Source organism: Desmodus rotundus, chromosome 1 (genome assembly GCF_022682495.2).
Source record: "Desmodus rotundus isolate HL8 chromosome 1, HLdesRot8A.1, whole genome shotgun sequence".
NCBI classification, from domain to species: Eukaryota; Metazoa; Chordata; class Mammalia; order Chiroptera; family Phyllostomidae; genus Desmodus; species Desmodus rotundus.
The window spans coordinates 32,412,927-32,437,427 of record NC_071387.1 but is presented as its reverse complement, the minus strand read 5'-3'; the positions used below and the strand labels follow the sequence as shown (position 1 = coordinate 32,437,427).

Genomic DNA, 24,501 nt, shown 5'->3' with positions numbered 1-24,501 from the left:
CTCCAGGCCTGATGGGAAATGTAGTTTTGGAGGAAGGAACAGATGTACAAGGTTATTCTTGCACCTCCAGGCTAAATTTGGGATGTGTATGAGAAGGAGTGAGACGCGGGGTAAAGGGGCAGAGCTGGCCCTTGGGATTCCTTCCCATCCAGATTTGGACAGGTAGAGGCCCTCTTGGTATAACACTCTTCTCATTAGTTCTTCCATATGAAAAAAAGTTTCCCATAGGGCAAAAGGGTAGCGGAATACCGGGAGAATCTCAGCGGCTCAGTATAGAGCAGATCCAATCAAGGACCCCACCGAGGTATCTTGGTTTCACCAGAGGGGAGGTTTCCACCAGTCCAAAACAGCAGCAGTCAAGGTTAGGGACCTAGAAGACTGACTTCTCCTGGGTATTTTGCCCCCACCCACTAGTGACAACTGTTGGGAGATTCCTGTGCTTCGAGGAAGTGGGCATGCCCTGCCAAATCCCCGCTCCAGGAAGGAGTGGGGTACCCAGAGATTCCAGAACACTCCATCCCTTGCTCCCTGAGGGACATGGAAGCAGAGCTTTGTTTTGTAATTTGAAATTTCTTGGTCATGAAACCCTCCAAAATTGTTTTAGACCCCTTGACTTGGTTGGGGGAGGGCAGCAAGGTGTCTGAATATAGGCTTTTGGGAGGCTGTGATAGACTCTGGGAGTAGAAATCAAGAGCTATGGGTATAGGGACAGGGCTCTGACTGCAGAGTGGAGGATTCTGGGTCCATTAAGATGCTGGGGTGAGGACCCCTAAGTTTAGGAGACACTGGAGAAATGTTAGCTGGAGGGCACTCCCTGCATGGCTAGGTGGACCTATTAGTTTGGGCTCTGGGGTGGAGGAGATGCAGACTCCCGGTGGATATGTTGTGCGTCAGGAGGGCACTCGGGGGCACCTAAGGTAAGTACTGAGATGATGGGGGTGGGGGGGGCTCAGGGCAGGTTGTCTTTGAGAATCTGCATCTCAGTTTTAGGGGGCTTGGCAGAGGCCTGAGTGAATGTTTCCTCCCTGACAGAGCTTGCTGGGTGAGGACACGGGAGACAACCTATGGGGTGAAAAGTTTATTTATTGCTCAACCTCTTTGGCCTGACCCAGGCTCTACCAGCAGCGGCAGTCAGAGGTTTCCGACACAAATTCAGGGTGGACAACATAGTTGTTTCTCTGGGCGCCACCAGTCTTCTTAAAGTGACTTGTATCCCACCTGTGAGGAGAGATGGGCCAGCCCTTTTGGACCCTCATCCGTCTGATTCCAATTTTCAATGTCAATGCTAACCTTATCTCAACATTTTACCCCTAAGACTGGTCCAACACTGACCTCAGGTTCTACCGTCAAATTTTTGATTTCCAATACCCTCTCCCTAACATTGACTTCTTACCCTCTACTTCAAGCCCTGAATCTAAAGCGTTGATCTCTTGATTCTAAGTCCCACTGCCAACCTGTAACCGCTCAACCTGCCCGCCCTCATGGGGTCCTCCATTCTCGTGCCAGTTTTCACTTCCCCGCGGCACTAGCGCCCCCTGGCGGTACCTTCCAGTCAGTGCATCGCAGCGGACAGTGTCCACCCCAACGAATCCCCGAGCTCCCCGCCGAGCCTCCAGTGCGCGTGTGATTTTGCGGGTGTGCTGCAGACTTACCTAAGGTTCGGACATGGGTAGTATGGCGGCAGGGGAGTTACAACAGCACATTGCATTCCTGGCCGGTGCTCTAATGGCGGTACACTCCTGGAGGAGGAAGCGGTGGGCAGGGAGGAGTCGGGCCTTTTGATTTTCCCCCGACCCTCCAGCCCAGAACGACCGAGCGAGCGACGCTTCAGGAGTCAGTCCTACCGCTCAAAGATTCTCCCCTCAGGCCTCCTGGCCCTTCAAGAAACCATAGAAACATCGCCTCTGGGAAGACACCTGGAAGTCCCCCTCCCCGTAAGGCCTCCTTTCCACGCCCAGGCTGGGCTGTGCAACACGCTGGACCCTGGGGAGGGTCGTTGAGAACCGGGCGTTCCCGGATCCTCGCCCTGGGACTGCAATTACTCCACACTATCGACGGGGTGACATTTCTGAGGCTCCGGCACTTTCTCTCCCCCCTGCCCTTGTAAGGGATAAGACCCAGGCTCGTATAAGGAATCAGTTTCTCCGCCTGAGCTGAGGGTATCGCCAGGGGATTAGGGACAGCGTTCGGGAACGACCCCTGCAAAACTGTTTAGACTGACATGGACATTGCTGTTTTCCCAGGTTCAGCCCTCCTTGCCCGCTGCCAGGTGCAGAGAGAAGGCTGCGCTACAGTTGGCTGCAACTGGGCGCTCGGGCCTCAGTTTTTCAGCAGCAACAAGCGAGGCTGTCTACATCCGGAGGTGGTGCAAGGCTCCAAGGAGGCCGGGCGTTCTGGTGATCCAGTCACCATTTCTTTGCTCACTTGGCACTGGGCAATAACCCTGCCCATTAGTGACAGTGACCCGAGGCCCAGGAATAAAGGACACTTCTGAGAACACGTCCCCAGGGCCGGGTGTCCAGGTAGGGAGTGGGGCTGGAGGGCATGGGTAGGGGATGTGACTGATGTGCAAGGTTTCTTAACAAAATCCTTTGGCGGGGCCTCCAGAACAGATACAGGAGCCAAGTTGACCTTGAGCACAGTCCCGGAGAGTCAGGATCGGAAACTTGGAGGAATCTTCATGCAGGTTCTCCCGCTTCAGTGGTCCCTTCAGGCCGTGGAGAGGGAGGGCAGGATAGGGTGGGACCCAGTAAGGGAGCCTAGCGGGATGGAGCGGGGTGGGGCCCGGTGTAGAGGCAGGTCAAGGCGAGAAGTGGTGCGGGATAGAGAGCTTGCAGCCAGGGTAAGGCTGGACTCTGGGGACCCGGCTTGTTTGGGGGCGCGGCCCGGCTGAGCAGGGCGAGGCCCTGCGAACCTTACAGTCGGCTGCACTGGGCACAGAGGCCGCAGGCGGCATTCGTTGCAGGGTGCCCCGGTGACGCAGTAGTCCATCCCACGCAGGCAGTAGTGGCGGCCGGAGCAAGCGCTTTCGTAACCTTGGAAGGGCAGGCGGCCGGGCAGCGGGTCTGCGCACCCGCATCGGGGTGTGATCTGCGGCAGTGTTTGGTTCCGTGACAGCGAGTTCAGCATGTTCACCACCACCTCGCGCTCTGGGCCCGCAGGTCCCCAGACGGCAGACCCAGACAATCACGAGGATGGGAAGGGACAGGGTGAGAGACAGGGAGAGAGGGAGGCAAAAACAGACAGATAGAGACAGGGTTACACCCTCTCCAGGGCCCTCCGCCTGCCTCCAACTCGTCCCACAGGTCCCCACCCCACTCTCTTTCTGGTCTCCCGCCACCGGTTCCCTTCCACCACCTCACCACCCGTTACCATAGGCATTGAGTCGCTCTGGCTTAGGAGGGTACTCCAACGGCATTCCTCGAACTACTGTCTCCATCCCGGCCTCCTGGAAATGGCACACAGGCTACCTCAAGCTCTGACCCAGAAGGACCCTCTTTTGGAGGTTCTCCCTCCCAGAACACGCAGACCACAGTACCCGGCCGCGCCTCATCCCACCATCCATATGCGCGCGTCTCTCCCAGGCACTGAGTGTTTATAGAGTTGTCGCCGGGCAACGCGTTTATTCCGCCTACTTGGGGAGGGGCGGGGAGAAGGGAATGAAACTAGTTGGACCGGGTGGGGGGACCTGAACCTCTGACAATCCTGCCTCAGCGTTTGCTTTTGATTTTACCCCTCTTCTAGCTGACTCTATCTAGCTATGTCTCCGTGTTTCTCTCTCTTTAAAAAAAAAAAAATCGGTGTCTCTAATAGATGTTTTCAATATTGCCTGCCCATCAGAATCCGCTGGGGGAACTGGTGAAAAGTTCTGATTCTTGAGGAAGTTCTGATTCGAGAAGGTTCAGCCATCAGCCTGCAGTTGAGAACCCCTGCCCTAGTCTCAGAGCGTCTCACGTTTCCTCTTCCCCTAGTCCTGGGGCTGCCACTGGACTCCTTCCTCTCTCCTTCAAAGACTCTCCTATATTTATCTGCACTGCTTATGAGTGGCCTTATTCTCCTTCCTTTCATCCTTGCTTACATCACAAAGGAAGGGAGAGTAGAGCAGGTAGACTCAGCCTATCACTGACACTCTGGCCAGACATGGGGGAAGGAGCTAAGTGGCAAGCTTTAGGAAGGCAGCACATCAAGGAGTGCACACTAACCATGTCCCCATAGAACCTGGCCAGAGATTGGGACCCAGGGACCTAGCACAGCTCCACTCCTGGGTTCCTTTGTCTTCTAGAAAATAGAAACCCTAATTTCACGGATGGGAAAAAGCCCTGGATCATTTTTAATGGGAAAGGGATGAGTAATTAATGGTGAATTATCAGTCACTGTGGTTTGGGAGGTGGATGTGGGTGTGTGTGTGCATTCAGGACCCCATCTGTGCTGGGCACGGGAGATACCTTAGGCAGTCGGGGAAGGCATGTGGTATACTTGTTCCAGCCAGTGCAGTGGTAAGGTCCCATTCTCCATGTGTTATACCGGTCACTACACAAGTAGTTTGGGTTGCATTTGTCTGTTTGATTACAGGGGTGGAGAATAAGACAGTGTTACTCCTTATTCCATCCCAGGATCTGAGACTCCCAAAATGTTTCTCCTCTGATCCCCAGCACAAAACTGGACCCCCACTGATTTCCCTCAGGCCAGTCAAAGCCCAGCTTGGCCTATACTTTTCTTAGTGAGATGTAGCCCATTTTCTACCTAAGAGTTGCTTCTGAGGGCGGTCTGGATCCTTTGAGCTGATCACTTTCATCCTGGCATCGCCCTCTCTGATAGAACCAACCTGGAAACTGGCCCTCCGCCCAGTTTCTCCCTATGTCTCATCTTCCATATCCAGTCTCCAAGGTTTGCTTATTCTGCCTCCTTAAAAATCACTTGACTCTATCCCCTCTTCTAGTCTCCCATGAGCTCCCCTGTATCTATGTAGTGCCTTAACCAGGAGACTGACTATATAATGTCTCAGTTAATAGGATGGACTCTGCAGATAGACTGCTTGGCTTCAGATTTCAGCTCTGCAGATATTAACTGTGTGACCTTCACAGTTAATTTCACTATATCTGTTTCCTCAGTGTTAAAATGGGATAATACTAACATCTACTTCATAGGGTTGTTGTGAGATTGAAATGAATGAACATATGTAAAACACTTACAACTTAGAAAACTATGATTTTATTAGCCTACTGGGTTCCCTACCTCATCTTTGAATCTGACAACCCAAACTCTACATTGAAGTTTTAGCAGTTTTCACAGATGAAAATCTGACCAAGACCTTTCCCTACATAAACACCTTCAAAGCCCCACCCACCCAATCACCTGTCCAACAAGGCCCTCTGTGATCCACTCTCCTAACAGCTTTAAAGAACACATGTAAGAGACATCAGAAATGGAGGTCTGGGAGCCCTAGAGGAAGAGCAGGTGTGTGTATGGGGCAGGGTATTGGGATTTGGAGTTCTGGGTTGGTAGGCTGCACATACTGAGTTTGGGGTGTTTGGGACACTCAGGTAAAGGTGACCATAGTCAGATGGAGAATAGAAGTCTGGTGAGAGGTCATGGCTAGAAATAAAGACTTGGAGTTGTAATTAAATACATGGATTAGATAAAATGGTCTCAGGAGAGGAGTAAGGAGAGAATAAGGCTCAGATTAGTACTCTGAGGAACCCTCATGTTTCTAGAGTGAGTGGACAAGACACCCAGGAAATTGAGGCATCAGAGAAGCTGGGGAAGGAAGGAGTTTCAAGAAGTAGAGAGTGGTCAGAGAGTGAAACACATAGGGTAGGTCTCATAACGTAAAGATTGAAGTTTGGTGGATGTGGTAGTTAAAACCACACAAGAACAGTTTTAATGTCTGCGTGTAGAAGATGCAGACCCCCAATTTCAACTGGATGAAGAGTTGTCATCAGTTCATTCAACAAATCCTTATGAAGTCTTGTGCTGTTCTAGATGGAGAGGGCATAGTTGTGAATGAGACAAGACTCCTTGCTCTTCTGGAATGTACAGAGTGAAAGACCATTAACACCTAATCAAATGACAAAGATCATTTCTCATGAAGTGTAAGAAGGAGTGAGGAAGTAGATAAAAACAGGGAGCATAGACTGTTTCTGAGAATCTCGGTTATGAAGGGGAGGAGGAAGAGAGAATTTTTAGGCAGGAAGATATTGGAAAAGGCTTCCAGGTGGAGGCAAAGAGGTGTGGCAGGAAGAGGGATGCAGGAGAGGTGGGGAACTTGATGGAACGGAGTCATTAAGAAGATGAGAGGAGATGGCACTTGGACTTGTTTGGAGGAGGTTAATACTCCATCTCTCTAACAATAAGATCCGTATCTTATCCTTCCAGTTCTCTGGAAGGCAGCTTCCAGTTCTTTGGAAGCAGACAAATGCAACAGACAAGGAGCTCCCAAAAGATATGGCCTGGATCACCTCCAGGGTCAGTGTCAGGTCAGGTGGTTTGGGAGTCAAGCTGGAGCAGGTGTGGCTGGAGAAGAAGCCCAGGTCATGGGTGGGAATAAGACTGATGTATGATCAGGGTGGTCAGGATCCAAGTTAGATTCAGGTGGGGGGTCACTTTTGGGGTCACTGAATGAGGTCAGAGTTGGTGACGGGTGAGGCCCTACCTTCCTCTTGAGAGAGCCAGTATTTCTCAGGCAAGTAGGGGTGGCCTGGTATGGAACTCTTATAGCTATAGTCCCGCACAGCACATTTGACCATCTTCTGCAGGGCTTCAGGATTCACGTGGCGCTGCCTGGTCTGAGTCAGGCCCTGTGCAAGGGAAGAGGGAACGAAATGGCTAGGTGCACAGAGACTCCAGCCTTGGGGGTCCTATTGGACTTAGATCCAGCCCGGATTGAGAAGGTCAGCCCTGGCTGATGTCCTAACACCCCTCCCTATGCTAAACGGATCCCCATGCCAGTCTTGGTCCCCTCCGGATAGTTCTCTTATTTGAATTACACTTTGCTTTTCTTTCCATCCAAGGCTAGGGCTTAGAGCCAGGCATTTGCTGAGATTTTCACTTCTGATCTATTGACTGGGAGTTCTTTAAAGGCAGAGCTGCCCAGAGCAGAGCCTGGTGGATAACCCCCAACAGAGCGACAGGCCCCTGGTATAACCTTAAGCTTCAGGAAAGACTGGCTGCTCTAGCAGCTGGCTACCTTGTGTAGGTGTTTTGGACCGGGAGGACTCCCTTGAAATCTGACACCTTGAAGGAGAACGGGACTGGAGGGGCCTCTGCTTCTGCAGTGGTTCTGACCCTTGACCCTGACACTCACTTTGCCTTGGTCTTCATCCTACCCCGACCTTGGTTCAGGCCCTGGGCCCCTCTGCTTCTTGGAGTTCACTTCATCTTATCCCATCATTCCTTGTTGGGCTAGATCTGTGGAATCTCAGATAAAGACCTCCCTTTGGGGCTCCTTTGTCCTCAGCTGAAGGCAGAATGCCAAGTCAGTTGTGGGCCTGTAGGTGTCTGTAGGCAGCTAGTATGAAAGGGCAGTTGGGTCACAGGGACAGGACACCCAACAAAGTCAGACCCCAGAAAGGACTTCCTCATAGTGGGCAGCAAGGTGCTGGGTGGTGACACTGCCCACCCACATTGTCCCCTCGTGATCTAAAGAGGAGAGGAGTCTCTTGGCCAGGGATAAGATCTTGCTGCTCCTAGGTCTCCAGGGATGAGACCACCCTGAAAACCCCTCAGCTAAGGGGCTTCTTGGATGCTCTGTGCCAGCTGAGGTTTTGTTCTGTGGGCAGATCCTGCCCAGTCATATTCCATATGGGTGGAGGAATCCCATGACTTGTCACCCCCCTGAACTGTACACACACTCACGCGTCCATACATACACATAGTTCTGTGCACCCAGATATACTCATAGACACACAAATGTACATCTGTACATACACACTCAGACATGGGCACGCATTTGCAGAGACAGTCATTTAGAAGAACTCACAGAGATCACTTTTTCCATTCAAGCCTTCCTCAGATGTCTATAATCTTTGATTGTCTGCTCATGTGTATGGGTAGGAGACTTAAAAAGCTTATTGGAGGCTCTGAGCTGCAAGTGGACTTTGTCAATCATGAGCCTCATTGTAGGATGATCTGGCTGGACTATTTTTTGCCCACTCTGTCAGTACCTGTGGGTCTTTCCTCAGCTGATCAGATCTTTCAGAAGGGACTCTTTCGATCTTTGGCCCGAGGGTAGTGACCTAGCTGCCAGTGTTCTGAGAACTAGTGGACAAGAATGCTGCTGACGGTTTTAGCATGCAGTATACAGAGAGGTTCACCTGTTTTCAATATGGTACCTTGCCCTCAACTGGGCCTGGTAACCCCAGTCCTGAGATCCTCACCAAAAAATAAGCCTTCTGACTTTTGTAGAGGTGGGGTGGGTAGTCACCCTATGAACTACTTCTTAAATAGTTTTCAAATCATCCTTATTTTAGCCTTGGTCCTCTTCCATCTTCAGTTCCAGAGAAGCCTAGTATTTATTATAATAATGCCCGAGGCTTGTAAAATTCTGTTATCGTTGACTTATGTCTTTTGTTTCCCACTGTTGACTTTGGATTCAGCTTTCTCAGATTTGCTGAGTCAGTTACTACTTATCTATCATACTTCCTACTTTCTGAAATTTTGTTGCCATGTCTCTTCTTTCTCACGATTCTTGAGAGTTTATGTCTTAAATATCTATCTACTGTAGTTGTTGAGAGTTTCAGGAGGGAGTCAATACACATGTTTAAATTTAACCCAGAAAATTACAGTTCTTTATATATTTTATATACTAATTCTTTGTCAGTCACATGTTGCAAATATATTCTCAGTTTGTGGCTTGTATCTTCATTCTGTCTGTGAAATCTTTTGATGAACACAAGTTCTTAATTTTAACATAGTTGAACTTATTAATCTCTTATTAGTGCTTTTGTGATTTAAGAAATATATCCACATTCTAAGATAATGGAGATAATATCCTATATTTTCTTCTAAAAGCTCTACAGTTTTGCTTTCTTTATTTCTTTAATCTGTCAGGTATTGCTTTTGGGGTTTTCTGCGAGTTAGGGATCGATTTTATTTTTGTTTATATGGATAATCAATTGTCCCACTGAGTACCTATCTTCTCCCAGACTTGTGATGCCACCCCAAGCCTGATATATCTTTCCCCCTAGCTTTACTTTTAGTCGACTCTGTTGGATATTGTCTCCATATATGTATGGCTCCATTTCTGATTTATTTTATTTCATTAATAAATTTGCCTATCCATACATAATAACACACTTTATGCATTTATATAGTTTGGTAATAAATATTAATATCTGACTGGGCAAGTCCCCTTCTTCTTTAGGTGTGTTTTAGTTATTTCTTGAGCCTCTGATCTTCTCTATAAATTTTAGAAACAGCTTGTCAAATTCTTGAAAAAAATCTTGAGATTTTAATCAGAATTGCATTGAATCTTATTTTAGTGACTTTTCCTATCCACAAGCATGTGATATCTCTCCTTTTAAGTGTTTTTAAAAATATTCAAAGTTTTATATTATTCACACAGTTTGCACAATGTTAATTTCTACTTTTACTTTTGTTGCTAGAATATGTATATTTTAAATTATGCTTCCTAAATATTTGTGATGTAAGGATGTGATTGTGATTGACTTTATATTAATCCAATTTTCTAAATTCTTATTCTAATAATTTGTAGATTCTATATATACAACTGTATCATCTGTGAATGACAGGTTTTTATTCCTTTCCTATTCTTGCATCTTCCATGATATTATTTTCCAATATTTTGGTTTTTTATATAAATTTTGCAAAATATCATTATAATTGTTTTCTGTAGACAACATCTGCTTAAATTTATCTCATCTTTGCCAGTTTCTTAGCTCACCATTTCTTTGCATCTCAGAATGTCCTTCTTGTGATAATTTTTGTTCTACCCAAAGTATGCCCTTTAGAATTTTCTTTACTATAGGTCTGATGGTAGTAAACATTTTAGTTTTTGTTTGCCTGGAAATGTATTTATTCTTCTTCTTTATTTTGTTCCTGAAAGGAGAACACCTGGAAAACAACTTTTCTCTGTTTTTAAGGTCATCTCTTGAGCTGGTGGTGTGCAGCTTCACAGTGAGGTACCTAAGTGTGGAATCCATTCTGTTCATTCTGTAACTGTGGATTCATTTCTTTCATTAGTTCTGGAAAATTCAGTGCTTTTTCCTCTTCAGAAATGCCTATTCTTTCTGCTCTTTCCTTTTGGGGCCCCAAATAGATGCATATGGATCTTCTCTTTCTATCTTTCATATTGCTTAACGTTTCTTTCATATTTTCTCTTCGTCTTCTGTGCTGCATTCTGGAAGTTTTCTTTCATTCTATCTTTCATTTCACTGATACTCTTAAGCTGTGTCTAATCTGTTCTTTAACCCATTCACTATCCCAGTACGAGTATTTGTTTTTAACACATACAATTTTCATCTTTAAAATTCCCATTCAGTTCTCTTTTACATTTGTCTGGTATTTTAAATATATAATCTTATTGTTTGCTCATTTGATAATTTCACATTTTATTTTGAAAAATTCATCATTATTTTGTATTCTTTAATTCTTTGTATTATTTTGTATTTTGTTATTCCAATATCTGAAGTCCTTGGAGGTTTAAGTCTGTTATTTCTGCTGGCTGGTGGTTTGTTTTCTTATATCTTTTAATTGTGAGCTCCGATTTGATTAACCTTACTCTGAAGGATACCTGGAAACATACGTTGAAAATATTTTTCACCATGAAAGCTATACATTCATCCTGTGTGTGTGTGTGTGTGTGTGCGTGTGCGTGTGCTGAGGGGCAGGAAGCCAGAGGTCACTGAACTTTCTGGTTCAGTTTGGAATTTACAGGTTTAGCTCCTCCATCTTTCAGCTAGCTTAAGGCTTAAACTCCTGCTGGCAGTGCTGATATTGGCATTTGTCTTAGGGCAATTCTGTTTTCTAAGTACACCGACCACTCCCCTTCATGAGAGTCCAAAACAAAATAAAAATTAATTTTTATGCAGGACCTCGCTGTGTTGAAGCAGGAGGGCCTTTCAGAGTTTCTAGACCACCATACTGCCAGAAACAGAAGGCTTTCCTTCATTTTTAATTCCACTGTTATCTGGCGTTCATTCCTCTCTACCCACTGAAGCTCTCTGGCCAGGTTACCACATCCGAGAGATTCCTTTCTGTGCCGACAACATTTGATGCTGACCTGCGTCTAACAATGCTATGTTGGTTGACCTTCCTCCTATCATTCTGTCTCCTTTTATGGCTCTTCTTCCTTTACCTACCCCTTAAATATTGCTATTCTCCAAAGTGCTGTCATTGGCCATTTTCTTACCCTTCCTTGGCAATCCCATTCCTTCCTGTGACTTCAGATACCACCTGTGTACTGACAATTTAAAAATCTGTATCTGTAGCCCTAACATCTTTCTTTTGCTTCAGGGCTAAGTATATCCAACTATCCACCAGAAATCTTTTCCTGAAAGTCCTTGGTTATTTTTGTCCCAAATGAACTCCAAATCTCTTTCTATGATCTGCGATTCCAAATCTCAGTTAGTAGCACTACCATTCCTCTAGGTGCCAGAGCCCCAAAGCCAGGAATCATCCTAATCTCTTCTCTCTTCTTTATATAGCTATGTTGACCTATTTCTTAAAATTTCCTTCTGTTGTGTATGGAAGAGCAGGCAGGCACTCTCATATTTTGCTGGTGGGCACGTAAATTATTACAAACCTTTTTACAGCAATTTGAAGTGTATATCAAAAGTTTTAAAAATGTGCATGTCTTTTCTCCTAACAATTTAATGTCTAGGAGCTTATCCTTAGGGAACAGTTGATGTATCCATAGGGAACAGTTGAGGTATATGTATATATCTTTGTATAGCAGATATAATTGTATAATTGTACTAGCAAAATTATATGACTACTCTAAACTTCCAATAATATACGACTTCTTAAATATATTTTGGTACATTCATAAAATAAAATACCTAAAGTCATTAAAATTATAAAATATTTTGGACAAGGAAAATGACCTGATATATGGCTATATATTAAAAAAACCTGCAAGTTTGAAAATATTAGTATACAATATGATACCATTTTCATAAAAAATATTTGCTTCCTAAGAGGGCATGTAATAATAAATTAACAGTCGTTATTTTGGGTAGTGAGATTATAGGCCTTTTTTCTTTGTGTCTCTTTGAGTTATCACCATGTTCTGTGTTGAGCGTATATTTATTTTATAATTATAAAAATTATTTTAAAAAATTATCACCTATAATTAGGACTTCCAATCAAAGTGGAGGATATGTCAGCTGTAATTGAAAAATAAATTCAAAAAAATGAAAAACCTCTTTTATCCAACAAAGTCCCCTTTCACTGCCACAGTGCCTCCTTGTCTCTCACCTACATCCTCCTCCCTCATCCTTTACTGTCTCACTGGGCTTCCTTCCAATCTCCTGCTACTGTAGCCAGAGTGGCATAACTCACAATCTAATAATGTCGCTCACAGATTAAAAAACCTGGAGCATTATGTCCTGGTTGCTCAACACAACCTGCGGCCCTCCGTGGTCGCAGGTTCCACTCTTACAGTAGGGCAAGCCTCTCCCTGTGCTCCAGCAGTTCTCAGTTCCTGGTGGGTCCCTGCACTCAGGCTGCCCTTTCTTATGACTTTGCTCTGCTGAAAGCCCCCTCCCCCTGGCTCCCTTAGTCGACCTTAGTGGCCCTTCAAGTTCTGGGAATGCTCTCCTCTTCCCAGCTCTTATACCAGCGCCCCTGCTTCTGCTGTTCCACACAGGGCAACCCTACTTAGTTCACTTGTTTGCTGAGAGTTCCTAAAAGGCAGGGTCGGGCCATTGTTGTATCCACGTTGTGCCTGGCATGTGTAGATCCCCAACAAAGTTTGTTGGATGGTGCACACAGATAAATTCCCTTAGGCAGTCACAGCTAGACTCACAAATCTCTCCATTTTGTGCAAGCCGCACAGACACACTTGGCTACCTGCCTTCAAGTACAGACACACAGATACAAGGAGACTCTGATACGCATGCACAAAAACATGCCCATTGGACATTTCTGGCATATCCCACTGGCAGCCTCAGTACCTTTGCAATTCCTGATCGTTCTGCCTGGAACTCTATTCTTTCAGCTCTTCACACGGCTCTCATCCAGGACTTCTGTGACCTCTCTATTTAAGTAGCTCTCTGGTTACTTTCCATTTCCATTACCCTATTCCTTTTATAGTGCTTTCGATAATTTATAATTGTCTTGTTCATTTCTTGATTATTATCTCACTCTTTCCATTTCCTACCCTGGTGTAGTAGGGCACCATGAAGGCAGGATCTTGTACTATTTTATATGTTGTTATAAATTCCACACCTAGGCAAAAGAATAAAAAACACACATGCAAAGCTACAAATAATTACAAACATAATGACAACCGCATACTGCTGTTCATCCAGACAGGCATGGCCGTACACACTGGACTGTCCCCCCAACCTCTACTTACCGGGGTCACAAACTTGTTGGCTTCCCAGGCCCACAGAGGTGGGTCCTTATAGACCTCCTTGATGGAGGTAGGAGCCCTGTAGGAGTCACTGTAGGTGCTGATGGGGGTCTTGGTCTTTTGGGAGAAGAGGAACATGGTGGGGTTTAGGGAATGCCGTGGCGGGATCTACCTACCAAGGGCTCCTTGCAAACCATCAGTGACCATCCCCTCTCCCAGACAGCCCACACCTCTAGCCCAGCAGGTGCCCTTAGTTGCTGAGACCCCCCCCTCCTGTGGAGGATCTCTCAACCTCCCTCTCTCACAGCCTTCCTTCTACCCCACCCCGCTTCCCTCTCCAGGATGGGCACTGCCCATTATGATATCACCTGGCTTAGTACCAGCCCTGGGGGAGGTGAGGAGGCCAATTCTCTCCCTACTTCCAGCCTCTTCCTCCCTCAAGCCTCTAAACAGAGCCCAATTTCCAAGAGTTCAGAGGCGCCTGGAGATCTAGGCCAAGCTTCTCACTTTGATGAAGAGACAGGGAGGTTCCAAGGGGTCAAGTGACTCACCAGGGTCATGCAGCAGGTCAGTAGTAGGCCTGGCCTGGGAACCCATGAATAGAGGTAGAGTGAAATGTACATTCAGAGGATCAGTTTTCTCCCCTTCCCAGCCCACGTGCCCCTTGCCCACACCCCAGGTAGGGAGCTGAGGCTGGCTTGTTCGATGCTTTTAATATCATTATTTGTGTTACACGATACACAATCAAGGATGATGGTCAATACTGCGATGGAAATGTTAAAAAAAATATTATACACGGCTCATGTCTTCCACACACCTTCCTGGAAATAAATTAGTGAGCGCGGAGAAACCTGGCTGGGTGGCAGCCAGAGCTGAGGGTAGAGGGAGTGTTAAGGCAGTATCTACAAGGGGGAAGGGTGTCAGGGGGCAAGCTAAGGCCTCAAGTCCTCCCCTTCATCCTCCAAGACACTTCCTAGACCCAGAAGGTGCTGGCTGCCAGCTTTCTACCTCTCCCCACCACTTGTACATTGCTTTAGTCAGAAACTCTTGCCTTCCAGGGAACTAGGTATGTCCTGTGGAAAGGGAGCTTTTCCCTGATTCCTCAGGGCCAGAGGGCCATAGTCACACAGGAAATCAGCAGCAAAAGTAGCAGTCTAAATGAGTCCTGGAGGCGGCCCTGCCTGGAAAAGAGGAGGTACCCATGTTCTCGAAGGGTGAGTCAAGGAGCCCAGGTGGTGGTGATAGTAGTAGGAGGCTTGGCTCTGGGGCCCAGATGACAGGGTGTAGGGATCTGACCACAGTGGGAGATATGGGCACAGATGGGGGCTGGTATGGGCCTTGTGGGCCCCACAGGTACCATCTCTGTCCTTGCCTCCCTTTGGCATTTTCTCATCATCTAACCAAGGCCACTGTACTAGAGGAGGTAGGGGTGGGTTGGAGGAATTGAGGGTGGAGAGCTGCACCTCAGCACTTTGAAGCTGGTAGCCCCTGGGTGTGGTGCAGGGAGAGCTGCTACCCTTCCTAAGCTAGCAGCCTTACTCTTTCCTCTCATTACTCTCAATCTCTTCCACGTCCCACCTCCCAGGATGGCATCCAGAGAAGCATTGGGATGACAGCATTGAAGAATAGTGGGTATATACCCTGGCCTTGGGATATGCAGTTTGTGGGGCATAGACCTGAGTGGTCTTAGGCTAACTGTGCTTTCATTTTTCTTCATATGGGCACAGGTCTACATTGCCCAGTCCCAGGGGAGGGCCTTGATCACATCCTCCCTCTTGACTTTCATCATCAGCTTTTCTGGCATACTCCCCACTCCAGCAATGGCAGCAGAAGCAGTAATACACACATTCTGACTCATAAACACCTCATATAGCTCCATACACTATATATACTCACATACATACTATATACCCACATACACACACACGCATTCCCAAATAGATCTGCATGCACTCAGACATACACAGGTCCCATAGACCTTCCCCCTCTCCTTTTCACACAGACATACAACTCAGGAAGCCCCCTAGGTGTACTCAGAGAAACTCAGAGACCTCCCTCTACACCTCCACAGAAATGCCTATGAAAAATTCTCCAGCATTAATAATTTCAGATTCTGCTCATTTTACAGTTGAAGCCCAATGAACACAAGTGGCTTGCTGAAGACCACAGGAACAGTGCCAGAGCTAGGACTAGAACCCAGGCTTCTGACCCTACAGTCCAGGGCTCTTAGTCCACCGTACTGCTGACCAGCCTCTCACACTGTTAACAGACCACACAGTCACTTCCTTACCATCTGTGACAGAAGCAGACATCTAGAAAGACAGGCCCAACACAGAGACACACAAAAAACCCCTGACAGCTTCAGGTACACACACATTCTGCCAAGCTCTCCCTACCACACACATGCAGCCGCAGTATTCTCCTAAGCTTGCTTCCTTGAAAATTCTTACTGGGGAGAAGGATCTGAAATCTTAGGCTGGAGTGAGATGGGAATGGGGCATTCGAGGCCCACCTTACCTCCTGCTTCCAGCCTGGGACAGAGGCCAATGAACAGAAGCTGTGTGTGTGTGCGGGAGTAGAGCAGGGGAAGGCTGTGTTGGCAGAGAGATGAATTGGTTAGGGGCCGGTGAGAATAGATCATATCATCCCAACCATCCCAAATTCTGGCCTGTCTCTAAGAACCACTTTACCTTCAACTAGGAGAACAAGGGAAGGAGAGGTGAATAGAGCAAAGTGGAGGAAGAAGGCAGTGATCTGATAGGTGGGGGACAATATTCCACTGGGAAACTTGGCCAGGCTTCCCATCTAGAGATGAGGGGAGAAATGCAAATAGGTACACGGACGGGCAGGGGGTGCTGGAGGGGGCTCTAAGGTACTGGGCCCTGCCCCACTGCCCTGGGCCTTTCTCCCTCAAAGCCCTTTTCCTTATTGGGCTGGAGGATTCATGGCTTCGCTGGGGTGGGGCCAAGCCCCTGGCTTTGATCCCTCTCCCCACTCATTACTGTCGGCCTCCCTGTTGTCCAGTCCCCCACTCCCCCACTGGACTGCAGCTTTGGGGAAGTGGACAAGGTGCTGGGCAAAGTCCCCCAAGTAACTGAACAAACAGCCCCTTCCCCTCCTCAGCCCCTGGGGTGGAGAGAGACCCGGTTTTGGTTTCTCCGGCTCCATGAACACACAGAGGTACACGTCCTACCATAGGAGGAAGCAATGACTTTTACGAGGTTGGTGGCTGTAGGGGACGCAGGGCTGGGGGGCAGGCAGAGGAGCTGGGGAGGGGTCGGCCCCTGCCCTGTCTAACCTGGCCCACAGTGGCCCGGCTCCATTGACTGTGGCAGCCCTACCCGCTACTGAATGTGGCAGGCAGTGGAGGACGTGGCCTGGCAGCACATGCAGGTGGGGTTCACGGACTTGGGGGGGATGAGGTCCAGGTCCTCGTCATCGGGGATCTCGTCTAACCGGTAGCCATCCTTCAGCAGCTGGATGTTCAAATCTTGGTTGATCTGCTGTAGACAAAGGGGAGGGAGGTCAGGCTCAGGGTGACCCAAAGGCACCAACCACAGCCTGCTGGCATCCCCAGGCCTTCAATCCCCAGAGCCATCCCATCCCAGGTCTCTCTGAAATCCCTGGCTTCTCCACTAATTCAGTTCTGACCTGGCTTTCTTTACAACTTCCCTGTGACACACCCCACCCCATTCTAAGGGCAACTTCCCACCTCAGGTCCTGCCTCTATTAAGGCTCCGCCCCTATTTCAAGCCCATCTTCATAAGGTGTCTAAGGTGTCGCCTGTTTTTCACACTGCATTCTATTTCAACCCTGGGCTGAAGTCCTGCCCCTAACCCCAGAATCCACTAACTTGAGGCCACAGTCTGGCCACCTCACCTTTTTCAGACTCTGCCATCCCAGGTTGTACCCCGTTAAGTCCCTGCTGCTCCCATAGGAGCTCTGCCTAGCTTTGCTCATAGCTCCCCTCAGCTGTAATTTGGCATTGGTCCCATCCCTTCTCCTAGGAGGAGGGGTGTGCCTAGGGTGGGAAGGGTGGGGCCTCACCTCAGCAGAAGAGTAGCCAGAGGAGGAATATCTGGACATGTCAAAGTCATCATCACTGGCCATGGAGGAAAGAAGACAGAGAAGAAGTGATTTCCGGAAATTAAATAGAAATCTCCCTGCACCCCTACCCCCATCAGTCAATACTGACCTCTCTCCCACACTTCCAAATAAACAGCACGGTCTAAATAAAAACTGTGCTTGCTGTGCAAATGTAGTTTTAAGACAGGTTCCCTAGCCCAACCTTTCTAAATAAACTGTCACCTTTAACCTTCTAATAGAGATGCTATTCCTTTCCCCCAACCCTCCCCCTTTTTGTCTAGGCCCAAATTACCCTGGCTTGTTGGGTTTTCCAAAGTCCAGGTCAGCCAGGTGTGTTCCCAGCAGTAAGGCTGTTCCCTTGCAGGGGACAGGGCAGTAAGCATCCAGTCAGGGCCCATTCTCAGGACAGCCATTGGATCAATTGTCCCAGACCATGGCAGACTGTGCCAGTCCCCTTTTCCTCTCTCTGCTCTTCCCCATCTCCAGGTAAAAAATTCCATTCCCTGGGAGAACTCCTGGCTGTCCAAAGAACATCCCAATTCTGACAATATAACAGTGTGGCCTGTACAGTCCACTCCATGTTCATACAGATTCCTGTGGCTTGCCCAGCTGCCCCAACATCCCTGTACACACCTGTCAGTGTCAAGGGCTACCAGTGGCTTCTCATCTGGGCTCTGGTCAAGCGAAGAATAGCCTTTATTGGGAACGACCAGCCTGGGTGGAGAATTTGGGGGATTGGATTGGCAACTGGATCACACAAGCCTGGCAATGGACTGGTTTGGGCCCTGCCCCACCACTTCCCTCCGCCCACCCCCTTGGACCCTGTTGAGATTCTCTCCTCTCAGAGAGGAGCTAGGCCTGAGGAAGGAGGGAATGGGGGAAGGCTCAGGACCAGGAGATATACATGCTGGCTGGCAGGGTCCAAGTGGGGTGGGGTGGGGCCTCTACCTTGTCCGGGCCATGACATTGTTCTTCTTGGGTTGCTGCATGACAGGGCTACCCATACTGCCGTTCTTCAGGGAGCCCTTCCGGGCCAGCTCCCGTTGCTTCTCTGCAGGGGAACAAGGGAAGGAAGCTGTGTCCTCACCCCAGGGCCACCCTACCTTATTGCTTGGAACAGCCTAGGCTGGGCCTCCATTGGGAAACCCTTTGCTTCTCTAGGAACTGTGGTGGGGATCCTAATTCCAGGCCCTGCTGTTTGGTGGAGACAGTACTCGGCGCTGCACAACCCAAGACAAATAGTGAGGGACAACGGAAGGAGGCTGACCCTGTCTTCCAGGAGCTGTACTCCCATGTGGAGCAGCAGTAAGTGTATACTTGATGCCAGAGAAAGGATAGGGGCAGAGATGGATGCTGCAGAAGGATGGAGCAGTCAGGCCTTCCTGCAGATGATACCTCAAGAGGTAGAGAGAGCAGGGCATTCTAGGAAGGTGGGATACAAAAAATGCATTTAGAAGTGAGCATAGTGAGTGTGGATCTGGATGGGACAGAGGGGTGCAGATGAAGGGAGGATAAGTTGAAAAAGTAGGATACATTTATCCATTCATTTATTTATTAACAACATCTGTGTCACCAATCCCGGGTCCTGCGCTAAGGACCTGGGGACTTGCTCTCATTACAAACCCAGGGCATGACCTTAAATGCCAGATAGAGGGGTTTGGGATTAATGTGGAAGGAAAAGGAGCCACCAAAGGTTGTGGAGTGGGAGATACAGGATGGGACTGGCAGGGTAAGGGGCAAGAGGCTGTGGGAGCCCCTCTGCTCCTGGCTATGCTCCTGACTCCTCTGCCAGCCTCTGTGTTCTCCGCGGCTCCAGTGCCTACCAGATTCATGGGGCTGGCCACCCGGTGACCTACTGTCTGGTGTGTGGCATAGTTACCAGTAGCTTCCTGGGCTCTGGAGGAGGCCTGTCCACCCTTTCCTACTCATCTCAAGTAAAGCTCAAATGTAGGGTAAGAGACTATTGGGTAGAGAAGGATACTAGGGAAAGCTCTCATGAAATAACCACAAGCTCTGGAGAAGAAGGACGGCTGGGCATTTCCAGCTACTGTGACTCTGGAGTTTCCCCTGACTGCCGCGTCTTTTAGTCTCTCATCTCCCAGTCACCCACCCTCTTTCTTTGCCTCTGTTCTTCTGACTCCAGTTTTTTTCCCCCTGCCTCTTTCCAGCAGGCAGCAGCTACCATTACCACTCCAAGCCTCTAGGGGGTGCAATTTGCCTTAAAATGGTGGTGATTTTTCCCTTAGTGCATGGTTGTGAATTTTAATGAGCTTTGGTGGTAATCTGACAGAAAGGGGAAGAAAAGTGTTATTGTAAAAGCATGTTGGAATTGTCTGAAAGTGAAAAATGCAAACAATATACTGGCAAAACCAAACTACAGTCTACTATGCAACCATTTAAAAGAATGAAATAATTCTCTATATACTGACATTGGAAGGAGCTCCAAGACATTAAATGAAAAACAAAAACAAAAAAGTTTCAGACAATGTTAAAATACAAAATAAAACTAAAAAAAAACTTTGAAAAGCTTGGAAAGATTATCTTGGGAGGAGAATGTGATGGGGGAGAGTAAAAGAAGTTATACTTGTTAAAATACCTATACTGTTAAATTAAACAATAATATAAAAAACTCACTGCAGTGTGAGTTTGGTGTCTTTGGAAGATGAACGAATTCCACTGAGAGAACTGCACTCTTGTTTAGGAAAACAGCCTGAGGGGTTCCCTAGGTAGGGTCTGAAAGGAGAGAAGCAAGGTAAAAAATAAAATAAAATAAACAAATAAATGAATAAATAAAAGAACAAAACTCTGTGAAAAGGAGTCCTGGCAGCTGCAGTGGGAGAAGGTTTAAGAACAGATGGGTAATGGCTCTGCTGAGGGGTCCACCACTGGTGGGCAGCTAGAGCCTGAGGAGGAAGGGATGGTGGAGGAGTTTCGAAGGAGAGCAATGACTTGTATTTAATTGTAAACTCTTTCCTGGATGTACTGTGTTGTAATTCCTCTTCACAAAACCAAATCTTTAGTAAAAGTCTACTACATGAAGCAGCCTGGATGAGCAAAACTCTAGTCTCTGAAGAGAGAGGGGCAGTGTTCGGCCTAGGGTGAAGTAGGAAGAGCAGAAGCTATGGGTAGTGGCTGGGAGCCAAGTGACTTCGGAGAGAAAGCTGTGGCATAAACTGACTTCAGAATGGACATGAGAAAAACCCCAAGGGAAAGGTGACCCTGGAAAGGGGGGAAAATATTTGAGTTTATTAAATAAAAAACAATGAAGGGAAAATTCTCCCAAACAGGAGCCAATCAGTCCCTGAGATCTCCAGATGAGCTGCGGGAGGACTGCGGAGAGGGCTCAGCTTCTAGGCTTTGGAATTCTCATTCCTTTCTAACCCTCAGACATAGCAACTGATACCCCACCTCTAAGGAAACTTCTTCTCAGCCTAGTTCAGTATTTAATGGGACTTCAGCCCTCTCTCTGGGGTTCCATGCATTTATCCCTACAGCTATCCCCTGGAATAACTGTAGCCATCTTGGCCTCAGAGATGCCTCCTAGAGTTTTGGGTCCCGCAGAGAACTTTAACTTCCTTCTTTGCCTTGCAGGAGACAAGGTACCTGGCAGTGCCAATGACTTGGTGGCGTGAGTCTTGGAATCAGTTAGCCAGTTGGTTTACTTGTGGCACCTCATTGTAGACCCAGCCCAGAGCACCTTGTCCACTCCCCACATCTCTCTTACCCGCCAGACCCACTCACCCAGCTTTACTTGGAGCGGGGATGGTTTGTAATTCATGGCTACTGACTCACCCTCCCGGGCATCACAGTCCCCGTCTGAGGTGGAGCTGGCAGCTGGGTCCTGGCAGGGAGAAAGCAGAGAGATAGGGAGTTGTTAGGAAGTGAACACAGGGGGCTGCTCTCAGCCCTGAAGCTGGCCTTCCCACTTATACGCTGGGTCTCTGAGGGCAATTGTTCCTGGCAGCAGGCAGGAGATTCAGGGAGGGAGAGGCAGATCTATCCACCTTGAGAGGAAGACCCTGCACTGGGTAGAAGAGGCAAGGATCTCGGCCTCACTTGCACTCACCTGGGTGTCTGTCTTCTAAGTCCTGTGTAATTCAGGCTCCCCTAGAAAGCCCAGTGCAGTTCTTTAAACCCACAGGACTTCCTTTTCCAACCTCCCATACAAGTTGCCTGCTCCTCTGGGCCCTTCCTGTGCACTTGTTTGGAAAGGTCTTTCTAGGTTCCTATGAGTCTAAGTCTGAGGTCGGAGTTGGTGCTCCCTAAGACAGGCCTTCTCTTTGATTCCTCTAGCACTGGACAGGTCCCTTCACAGGATCCAGAGAACTGACTGGCCAAGCCAGGTCATACTTCATGGCTGCAGCTACTGGACAAAAAAAAGGATTCTCATGAGGACTTCTCTATTTCACAGATGAGTTCTAAAGTGTGTCTTTTGGTAAGGCCTGAAAGTTTGGCTGAGTATGGTAGGCAAGAAGACAATGATAAATCAGCTGGTTGCCAGTTAGTCTTGTACTGTTTGCTTATTATTCTAGCCTCACTAGATTATCCCTTCAAAATACTACAAACCTATGCTACAAGGGCCAGGGCCCTGGAGCACCCTGCTTTAGTCAGTTGGAAGGGGCTGGAGTCATTCACATTCTCCATGAGAAACTGATGACCCATTCATGTGAGTGCTGCCATCCAAGGTGTCTACCTAGGACCAGAATTTGAGGACTGCTCTGCTCAGAAAGGGTCGGGTACTGCAGGGTGGATCCAAGGCTATGCCTGTTCTGCCTCTGGGGATGCAGAGAGCCAACGGGCAGGTAGAATGCTCCAGGACTGGTCCCAGAGACAGGCCCAGAGATCTGAGTGGCTGCTGGTGACTCAGCAAGGGAAGGATGTATAACAATTATGGTGGCTTTTGTTCCCTTTAGAATGAGGCAGTAGAAATGAAAACATACTTGTCACTAAAGGGAAAGGGAAAAGTCTAGAATGTTTTGGAGGAAAATACTGACCTTATTTGTGTTCTCTCAGGCCGCCCAGAGTGCAAGGCCCTGGATGGGCTGTGTTGCCACAGTCGTTTACAAGTTCCTGAGGGCAGAACCCAGGTTTCTGTCCTCTGCTCTGACCCCCAACCCTTAGCTATAGTTAAGGCAAACAGCAGGAGGCTCTGCTCAGAAAGGATTGGGTGCTGCAGTGGTAACTTCCCACACCACAAACCTTTCCAATTCTTTATCCTTTGCCTCTTTGGCTCAGCTCCTCCTTGGGAGACTCCTTACTGACAGCACCTGTCCCTTGCAGCCTTGGAGAAGCAGGCCTCTAGTGGGCCTTACATGGCTCTCTGGAGCCAAAACAGCCTCACAAGTGCTACCTGTAGGAGACATGGAGACCTGAGAGCCAGGCTCTGGCTTTCCCCTCAGGCCACAGGGAGGGCTCACTCCCAAAGCAGCCTGAGGGGAGCTTTCAAAGGGTAAAGCCCATAAAAGTAATGGTGGGACCCTACCAGGGAAGCATTAGCACATTCCCAATTTCCTCAGTCACATTATTTTTTCTGTAGCATTTGTCACATTTCATACATACCACATCCACTTGGAAATGCTTTCCTTCACTGGCTTTTGGAACACTCATTTCTGTCTCATCCCACAGCCCTTTGTTTCCTGTGGAGGGTTCTGACCTCAGCCCTCCTTGCTGCTTTTGGGGAACACTGACATCTTCCACAGTTTGGATTAACACATTTACACTGGTGACTTCTAAGTCTATGGCCTTCCAGTCATGCATCTCCCACATATAACCCTCCACCCCATCTATCCCATGAGAGTTCTAAGCCTCACTGTCCTTTCCCTGGACTGACTTTTAAAGCACAAGCACTCAGGCATTTGGGGCTAACTTTTTCTGTCTCAGTACAGATGAGTTCATCAGTTTCTTCTCTCAGGCTGGAGGTACTTGGAAGCAATGGTAACACTGGAGGGAGGCTGTGCAGGAAGGACAGGGCCTGCCTGGGGGCTGGGAAGCTGTTGAGCAACTCTGGTCACAGGGACCCACATGTGGTCCTTAAAGGCACTGGGAAGGTCCTGGTGTCATTTGATTCCTGAGTCAAACCGCCAGTCCTTTTGGGTCATGAGTCAGGGTGCAAAGCCCTAGACTGACAGGTCACATGCAAAGCCAACCATTCCGCATCTTCCTGTCACCGTCTGTGATAAAAGGCCATCTCCATGGCAAGAACAAAGATCTCTGGCACTGTGCCTGAAAACTCAAGCCTTTACTGTGGACTTCCTGTATGTCCTTCCTGAGAAACGCAGCCAATGCACTATGATCATCACATGGAAATGTAATCAGGGAGCTTAAATGTGAAATATTCATGAATATAAGTATCAGAGAGGAATCCAGGCAGAAGGAAGCATCTGGCTCCAAGAAATCAGGGAGAATTTAAAATGCCCCCAAGGACATCTGATAGGAGTTAGATCCGGGAACTAGAGTGGGGATTAGCAAGATTATTAATAAACACTCAGCAGAGACAGACATTGAAATTCATCTCTAATAGCAACCCATGTTTCTGCAACCCTTTAAATTCTCCACTGGCTACAGAAATGATTAATAGCCCTGTCTTACTGTTTCTGGGACAGGATATATAGGCTAATGGCCAGTGCAGAGCCAACATAATGAGAGGAAGACAAAAGTGCCAGAAGAATCCTTAAACTTAGTTTGGTCCACTGATTTTCATTAAACTGTGTTCCCTGAACCCTGAGCCTTGGGAGGGGCTGAGTACAAGAAGGGAGCATAGGAGGGAGTCTGGCTTCTCTGAAACCAGAGTAGATCTACTTTTATTTCATTTACATATCAGCCTTTCCGCAAGATTTTTGGTTGGAGAAAGGGTTCTGTTGCTTAAAAAAAAAAAAAAGTTA

General features: G+C 47.9%; 2 protein-coding genes across 11 annotated transcripts in view; both read right to left on the bottom strand.

Moving 5' to 3' along the window:
• Positions 1-1,066: 1,066 nt before the first annotated feature.
• SPMIP6 (sperm microtubule inner protein 6) lies at positions 1,067-13,687 on the bottom strand. Of its 3 annotated transcripts, XM_024560220.3 has the most exons (7): positions 13,538-13,687; positions 6,653-6,797; positions 4,446-4,558; positions 3,373-3,448; positions 2,915-3,149; positions 1,653-1,739; positions 1,073-1,218 (listed from the first exon to the last, which is right to left on the bottom strand). In XM_024560220.3, the coding sequence occupies exons 1-7, from the start codon at positions 13,670-13,672 to the stop codon at positions 1,116-1,118; spliced, it is 894 nt and encodes a 297-aa protein (XP_024415988.1). In that variant the 5' UTR covers positions 13,673-13,687; the 3' UTR covers positions 1,073-1,115. The 3 variants fall into 3 exon arrangements, with proteins under 3 accessions (XP_045050980.2, XP_045050981.2, XP_024415988.1); XM_045195045.2 differs by lacking the exons at positions 4,446-4,558; positions 6,653-6,797; positions 13,538-13,687 and adding an exon at positions 3,539-3,643 and having other exon boundaries at positions 1,067-1,218; XM_045195046.2 differs by lacking the exons at positions 4,446-4,558; positions 6,653-6,797; positions 13,538-13,687 and adding an exon at positions 3,539-3,643 and having other exon boundaries at positions 1,067-1,218; positions 2,920-3,149.
• A 291-nt stretch (positions 13,688-13,978) lies between these two features.
• FAM219A (family with sequence similarity 219 member A) overlaps positions 13,979-24,501 on the bottom strand; it is a 53,528-nt gene continuing 43,005 nt past the window's right edge. For 3 of the 8 annotated variants that reach the window (XM_053923166.2, XM_053923163.2, XM_053923187.2), the window contains 5 exons: positions 21,362-21,461; positions 18,569-18,671; positions 18,254-18,334; positions 17,582-17,636; positions 13,981-17,037 (listed from right to left, as the gene is read on the bottom strand). In XM_053923166.2, the coding sequence (XP_053779141.1) occupies positions 16,879-17,037; positions 17,582-17,636; positions 18,254-18,334; positions 18,569-18,671; positions 21,362-21,461 (498 nt within the window). In that variant the 3' untranslated portion in view covers positions 13,981-16,878. Of the gene's footprint in view, positions 17,038-17,581; positions 17,637-18,253; positions 18,335-18,568; positions 18,672-21,361; positions 21,462-24,501 lie in introns of all 8 variants that reach the window. The other 5 variants (XM_053923184.2, XM_053923176.2, XM_053923172.2 and 2 more) reach the window with 4 other exon arrangements.

Bases quoted from the DNA above. Each gene is read 5' to 3' on its own strand.
- SPMIP6 (XM_024560220.3), bottom strand. From the start codon at position 13,672: ATGTTCCTCTTCTCCCAAAAGACCAAGACCCCCATCAGCACCTACAGT. The intron at 3,449-4,445 runs GTATCTCCCGTG...TGCCATTTCCAG, and splicing joins GCCTTCCCCGACTGCCTAAG to GAGGCCGGGATGGAGACAGT. The intron at 1,219-1,652 runs GTAAGTCTGCAG...CTCTCCTCACAG, and splicing joins TACCCATGTCCGAACCTTAG to GTGGGATACAAGTCACTTTA.